Source organism: Nesoenas mayeri (genome assembly GCF_963082525.1).
Source record: "Nesoenas mayeri genome assembly, chromosome: 29".
Taxonomy (NCBI): Eukaryota; Metazoa; Chordata; class Aves; order Columbiformes; family Columbidae; genus Nesoenas; species Nesoenas mayeri.
The window spans coordinates 1,801,985-1,809,189 of NC_137561.1; the positions used below are offsets into that span (position 1 = coordinate 1,801,985).

Below are 7,205 nucleotides of genomic sequence, written 5' to 3' on the forward strand. Positions count from 1 at the left end.
AGATGGGTCACTTGACCAGCTCCTGAACACAAGTATCACTGTGCTGTGGCACCTGAGATTGCCAGGGACACCCACCTCTTGGTCCAGAGGAGTGTGACTCCTCTTGAGGTGTCCTGACCTGTCTCCTCACTCCCATGGTGATTTAGGTACCCACTTTTCGGACATATTCAGTTTTTATCAGGAGGTGCAACACATCAATATGGACTGGAGGCTGCTGATGCCACGTGTTCTGGAAAGGGAGGGAAGGGTGAGCAAGGAAGGAAATAGAAGAAATTTGACTTTATTACTATTTGTTATGAAAATGTTCTCTGTTTGGCTATTCCTGAAATCTCCCTAATCATTCACACTAGACTTGAAGCCTTTAGGAAAATGATGCACAGAGCCTTGGCTTGTAAGAGCATTTTAGATGTCAATGAGCCCTCTGGTGCCATGATCCTGAACTGCAGCTGCTGAAAGAATGAACAAACCTCTAATGACGTGAAAAGCAAAAGCAAACCCCAAGTTTCTGCGGGTGTTTGGACCCCATGAAGGGCCATCGCTGACACAGCTGTGAAGGAAACAACCAGTGCAGGTCCCTGTCCCTGGAGGCTGCTGAAGGAAAGACTTGGAGACACTGGTTCCAGGTGGTGAGGGCCTTGTGGAGGTGGCTCTGATGCCATGTAAGTCCTTGATGCTTGTTAATCACCAGAATGGCTGAGCCCTGACCCCTGGGACCCGGTAGATTATTCTCCAATGTTTTTCAAGGCTTTTTCTGTGGTCGGTGTGAGCTTTAGGGCATGGTTTAGTGGTGGACTTGTCAGTGTTTTCTTTAAGGTTGGACTCTGCGTTCTCTTTTCCACCCTAAATGATTCTATGATTCTATGATTCTATGATTCTATGATCTGCAATTCCATCCCCTCCAGCTTCCCTCAGAGGCGGCTGTTGTGTGGCACAACTGTCCATAGGAGAATAGTTTCTTTTTGAGACAAAGGTGGCCAAGGAACAGATCCCAGGTCAGTGCAAAGGCCCAAAGGAAGCCAGAATCTGTATGTGTGTGCACTGACACACACTGTCACCTGCATTTCCAGTCTCCGCAGCCCCAACAGTGCAGCAGAGTCTGGAGTTCTGAGCTCCCTCATCTGCCCTGTGTGACACGTGTAAAATGGAACTACCCCAGTCCAATGGCTGGTTTTGATTCTCTTCACAGCCTGAAGCACCACATGGGTCAGGAGACAAGCCAGGATACCCAACCAGGACTCACATACCCTTCACGTAGATTTTAGGTGTTCCCTGGCATCTCAGCAGACATGTCACACTGATATCTGGGTGCAAGGAGCTGGTCAAGTGCCTCGTTTTCATTTCTATAATGATGGATTTGTGTCTGGATGATGTGCAGACTCTGTGCATGGATGCTGATACCTCTTGGACAACCTGCTCTGAAAGGGTTAACAACATGGGCTGTTCTTTCTGGAGAGGCATTAGGACAGCAAAAAATAAGATCTTGGCTCAGGGTAAAAGAACAAGAATGGAAAAGATGTGGTCAGGACTGTTTGGGGGCACTTGTAAAGCAGCCCTGAACCTCATGTTAATTACTTCTTTATTCTGGGATAACCTGAGAGTTCTCCCTAACTTGAAAACATGAAGAGGAAGGAAGGACAGCATCATTCAGGCTCAAAGGGACCTCAGGAGGTGTCTTGACCAACCTCCTGCTCACAGTAGTGTCAGACCAGATTGCTCAGGGCTTTATCCAAACACATCTTGGTCACTTTCTGGGACAGAGTGAGTGCGCACTCCTGGGAAACAGCTTCCAGTGCTGGACTGTCCTCAGGACCTGAAAGTTTCTCCCTTTCTACAGCACCTTTCCAAGCCCAACCATCCAGGTGGTTTTTTACCCATCTACTTGCACACTAACACAGACCATAATATCCTACCTTGGGCACAAGAATATTTTGGGGGATGATACCAAATGCCTTGCTGACCTCCAGGTAACAGACCATCAATGTTGTCCCCACTTCCACAATCCTGTCCTTTCCTCACAGAAAGCAAAGAGGATGGACAGGCACAACCTGCCCTGGACAAACCCTGTCACCTTCTCTTCCTGACACCCAGAAATGGGGTCTCAGTGGCCATGCTCTGGGGCACAGCCCTTAGTTCCCCTGCTCACCCATGGGCCATTTTGAAAAGTGCACACACTGTGTGAGAGCTGCCAGTGCTCAGGGAGTCCCCCCAGTCTCCATGAGCTTTCACAGATGCTGGAGAGTGGCCTCACTGTGACATGGTCCTGCTGTCCCAGCTCCTGGGATGCTGCCCCTGCTGTCCCATAGACTGGAGAGGATTGTGTTAGTTCCAGTGAGCCCTGACTTGATCCCCATCCACTGCTGCTTGTTCTGCAGATTCCTGTCTCAAGTCACAGAGGCCTGGGACACATGGCTGGTGAAGATGGAGGACAAGAGGACACAGGGATTCTCACCTCTTTCTCTTATTAAATTCATCAGTAGCTACAAAGTGTCTTTGTTTGTCTTTTAACTGTTCCTGCAGTAGTAACAACTCATTCTGGGCCCTTGAATTGCCTCCCAGGTCTAGAATGAGGTCTGATCTGGACTGTTGCTGTTCCTGGAGGCTGCTGTCCTTGCAGACGAGATGAACTCACTCCTGCTACCCTGCCTGGCAGTTCATTCCATCCGTGTCACAGCTCTGTCTGCAGCACTGACAGCTCCAGCTCCCCAGTCAGGTCCCTGGCTGAGGACATGGCCTCACATCTGGGCTGAGCCACCCCAGCTGTGGCACCAGCCCAGCTCTGACCTGCACAAGAAACCTGGTACCAAGTGTCCAAGAGCCCATGTGTGCAAAGGCTTCAATTCAGAGCACAGACATGGCATGACCAAAGATTGATGAATGTCTCTCTAGATCTAGGAGTGTAAAACCAGGACAGAATGCCTAAAGTCATTCAACTGAAGATATTCCTCCCCTAGCCTGCAGAAATTAGATGCTTTGCTGTAACATTCCTGGTGTCCTCTCTAATGATAGGACAAGAAAGATGATTGTTATACTAATTTATTTTTTTAAATGAAAAAATACAATGCTGTAAAGAAGTGTCTCTGAAGAGGAGAGAGAATCAACATCACTGATTACTTCAACTTCAAAGTTGTGCTGCTGGAGCCCCAGGGACACCTGGAGGAGCCCAGAGGGGACAGAGCAAGGGACATCATGGGCTGCTCCTGTGCTGCTGAGCTGGGCTGGGCTCCTGGGACACAGGGAGCTCATGGCAGCGGCAGCGCTGCAGAGAGACAGCTCTGCCCAGGAGCAGCTCCTCTGCACACGCAGCAGGGCTGAGGGCTCTGCCTGCAGCACCGAGGGCACAGGAGCCAGGCAAAGAGAGATTAAAGGCAATGTGGGGTGGTTGTTTGCTGAGGATTCAATGAGACAAATCACAGTTCTAACACGATAAGTCTCTGGCTGTAGGACAATGCAGCTGCATTTCCTGGAGGGAGACCCTAAGCTGGTACATCTCACGATTTATAGGATCTGTCAGATCTCTCTCACAGTATCTCTGTTGCAGAGGAGAAGAACACACTCCAGAGCAGGGCTTCCCTGCTGCACTGTCAGAGGAACAGGGAATGACGACAACTTCTGCTGAGGGTGACTGCAGGGGGAGCACCCAGGGGTGCCCAGGGCTGTCCTGCAGAGCAGGGTCCCTGCACCCCAGAAGATGTGGCGGAAGGAGCAAACCCTATTGGGCAGGAAAAGTGCTTCTTCTGTTGAGGGGGTGCAGTGCAGGTCAGGGCTGCTCACAGCTCCTGATCACCTCCGCAATATTTACAAGAGGTTTCAAGGAGAAAATCAAGAGAAGGAGTATTTTAAAGTTAAGGATCTTCCCTGAGACTTTGTTTTCAGTTTCTTACTCTTGGGAATGGGTGGGGATAAATGCAAAAGGAGTTATTATTTTGAAACAAATATTTGAGAACTGCAACTGTGTGATCAGTAGGTCTGCAAGAGAATCCCGTCATGCCTTCAGCCACTCCTCTGCTTATACAGAACCAGCATCACCTTTGCTGGACACCTTACACTTAATCTGTAATCTGTTTTCCAGCCTGCAGACAGGAAGATGCCCCCAGGCAGTGCCTGTGAACAGGCAGGATCTGTAGGGCCAGGGGGAGGGCACAGAGGGTGGGATGGTCTGTGAGCACTGACAGGGAACAGACATGGACAGGGAAACACCTCCCAGGGGAGAATCTCCAGGCAGCAGGGAAATGATCAGAAATGAGAGGAAACCAAACCCGGAATTATTATGGGAGGGAGAAGAGAGAAAATTCCCTGTGACCCCCTGCAGGTCAGATCCCTCCTGTGAGCAGCCCCCTGGCCTCCTGTCCCACCCAGCAAAGCCTCTGCCCTCAGGGCCGGGGGCTCCAAGGCATGAAGCAGCTCCTGTGCAGCCAGAGCTGCAGTTCCTCTGCAGAGCACAGGGGCTGAGAGCAGCTGCCCAGCACTGTTGGTGTCTGGGAGGTGGCTGCACAGCTGGGGAAGGGGGACGCTGTCTGAGTGCCCGGCTGCCTCTGCCCTGGCCTCTCTCACCCCCACCCTCACCGCATTTTCCTTCTTGCTCCCCTGCTCTGGGTCACTGCTGTTGGGATCTTGTTCTTGCTGTCAGGCTCTCTGGGGATGGCAGTTTCAGGTGCAGAGTCACAGCCTGATCTTGTGGATCCTTTCCTGCAGGTGTGTCCATGGGCACAGGTGTCCCAGCTTTGCTCTGACCTGTGGGCTGTGGGCAACGCAGTCTGTGGGGCTGGGGAATGAGCTGTGTGTGTCCTGGGCTAAACGTGCGGTGCTGAGACCTTAGGAAAGGGTGAGACCTGTCATGGTCTGAGGTGGGTCCCTCTGCTCTCAGCAGTGCCTGGTGGCTTTTCAGGGTAACATGGGAGTGTGATCAGCCCCCATCTCAGAAAGGTGCCAGCCCAGGGCAGCTGGAGCAGGACAGAGGGACAGAGCAGCTGCCATCACTCTGCACTGACCCACAGGAACCCTCTAGTCTCGCAGGACTCGCTCTGTTCTCCCTGAGTGCAGAAGAAATGCTGAGGGTTTCTGACACCCAACAACACTCTGCAGTGAATATGGGGGTTATGTAAAAAGCCTGGAACTCCTAAACTGCCTTCACCATCTCTGTTCCCTATCACTGGGAAAGCAAGTGCTGACAGCCCTTCTGTGTTAGCAGAACCAGGACAGTCCCCACCGTTCCCTGGCCCCACTTCTGCAGAGCTGGGCTGACTTATCGACGGCCCATGGACAGAGCCCTGCACTTGGTTGCACATTTTCCAGCCCCAAGCAGGGCTGCAGCCACAGTGCTGAAAAAGGTACTCCTAGAAAAACACAAGAGTGTCTGTGTGTGACAGGCGAAGGTCTAAGGGAGTTGGTTTGATTTTTGTCAGAGAACTCTGCCCTGGATTCTCACTGTCTTTTTTTTTTTTCTCATGACAGCGCCCCGTGCTCAGGAAAAGCAAATGTCCAACAGCAGCTCCATCACCCAGTTCTTCCTGTTGCCGTTCGCAGACACACGAGAGCTGCAGCTCTTGCACTTCTGGCTCTTCCTGGGCATCTACCTGGCTGCCCTCCTGGGCAACGGCCTCATCATCACCACCATAGCCTGGGACCAGCACCTCCACACCTCCATGTACTTCTTCCTGCTCAACCTCGCCCTCCTCGACCTGGGCTCCATCTCCGTCATTGTCCCCAAATGCATGGCCAACTCTCTGTGGGGCACCAGGGCCATTTCCTATGCAGGGTGTGCTACGCAACTCTTTCTGTTTGCCTTTTTAGTTTCAGCAGAGCTTTATCTTCTCACCATCATGTCGTACGACCGCTACGTTGCCATCTGCAAACCCCTGCACTACGGGACCCTCCTGGGCAGCAGAGCTTGTGTCCACATGGCAGCAGCTGCCTGGGCCACTGGGTTTCTCACTGCTCTGCTGCACACGGCCAATACATTTTCACTGCCCCTGTGCAAGGGCAATGCCCTGGGCCAGTTCTTCTGTGAAATCCCCCACATCCTCAAGCTCTCCTGCTCACACTCCTACCTCAGGGAACTTGGGGTTATCATGTTTAGCGCTTCTTTTTTTGAGGGATGTTTTGTGTTCATTGTGGTGTCCTATGTGCAGATTTTGAGGGCCGTGCTGAGGATCCCCTCTGAGCAGGGACGGCACAAAGCCTTTTCCACCTGCCTCCCTCACCTGGCCGTGATCTCCCTGTTCATCAGCACTGTCATATTTGCCCATCTGAAACCCCCTTCCAACTCCTCCCCATCCCTGGACCTGGTGGTGTCTGTTCTGTACTCGGTGGTGCCTCCAGCAGTGAACCCCCTCATCTACAGCATGAGGAACCAGGAGCTGAAAGTGGCACTGAAGAAGCTGGTTCAGTCATTTTTCTTTCAGCAGCAATGAGTTACTCATGTCTCTTCAGAAGTGATTTCCAGTTCATCTCAGGAACCTCCTGTGCATTGAGCGTTTCATCTGTGATAACCATGTTTGTCAAGGAATTTCTTCTCCCACGACACTTCTCCAGAGCAGTGACTCAGAGGCCTGTCTACCTGTTTCTGGGGCCCTGGTACAGCTGGTGTCCTGTGTCACATCTCTGTAATACAGGTGTGGACCCATTTTGAAATCACTGTATTTCTGAAATTGGGGCCATCTTTTTGAAACACCCCACAAAAGGGGATTTCCTCAGTCTCAGTATTTGGAGCTTGGGCTCTTCTTCCAAAGCTGTGGTCAGCCTGAATAAATTTCCCCCACAAGGCCATGCTGCTGTGCTTGTGTTTTTCATGGCTCAGGGGAGGACATGGGGCACCATGTTACGTCATGGTGCTGGTCTGAGTGTCCATCTGTGGCTGCCCAGTGTTCCTGGAGATGGTGAAGGACCTTCCGTGATCTGTCTTGGACTGTCTCGCTGTGGTTTCCAGGCACCACAGCCTGCTCCCTGTGCTCTGTGCTTCAACAGGGGAATGAATGACCCACAGAACCCTGTTTCTGCATTCCCCAGCTCAGGGCAGGCTGCTCTGTCACTGCGGTAGCAGGAGCAGCATGAAGAGCTCCTGGCCAGGAGTCGTGTGCTGATGAGAGGGGCTGGCACAGGAGGAAACCAGAGCAGAGGACAAAGTGAGGCTGGCCTTGCTTCCATCATGTAATGGCTGGCCCCAGCACTTAGGCTGATAGGCTGATCCCCCTCTCTGTCCCACTCCA

The 7,205-nt window shown here is 52.0% G+C and overlaps 1 protein-coding gene across 1 annotated transcript; it reads left to right on the plus strand.

The window, feature by feature from the left end:
• Positions 1 to 5,474: 5,474 nt before the first annotated feature.
• LOC308050628 (olfactory receptor 14J1-like) lies at positions 5,475 to 6,410 on the plus strand (the record flags this gene model as incomplete). Its single annotated transcript, XM_080360786.1, has 1 exon — positions 5,475 to 6,410. One exon carries the CDS (start codon positions 5,475 to 5,477, stop codon positions 6,408 to 6,410), a length of 936 nt encoding a protein of 311 aa, XP_080216912.1.
• Positions 6,411 to 7,205: the final 795 nt, after the last annotated feature.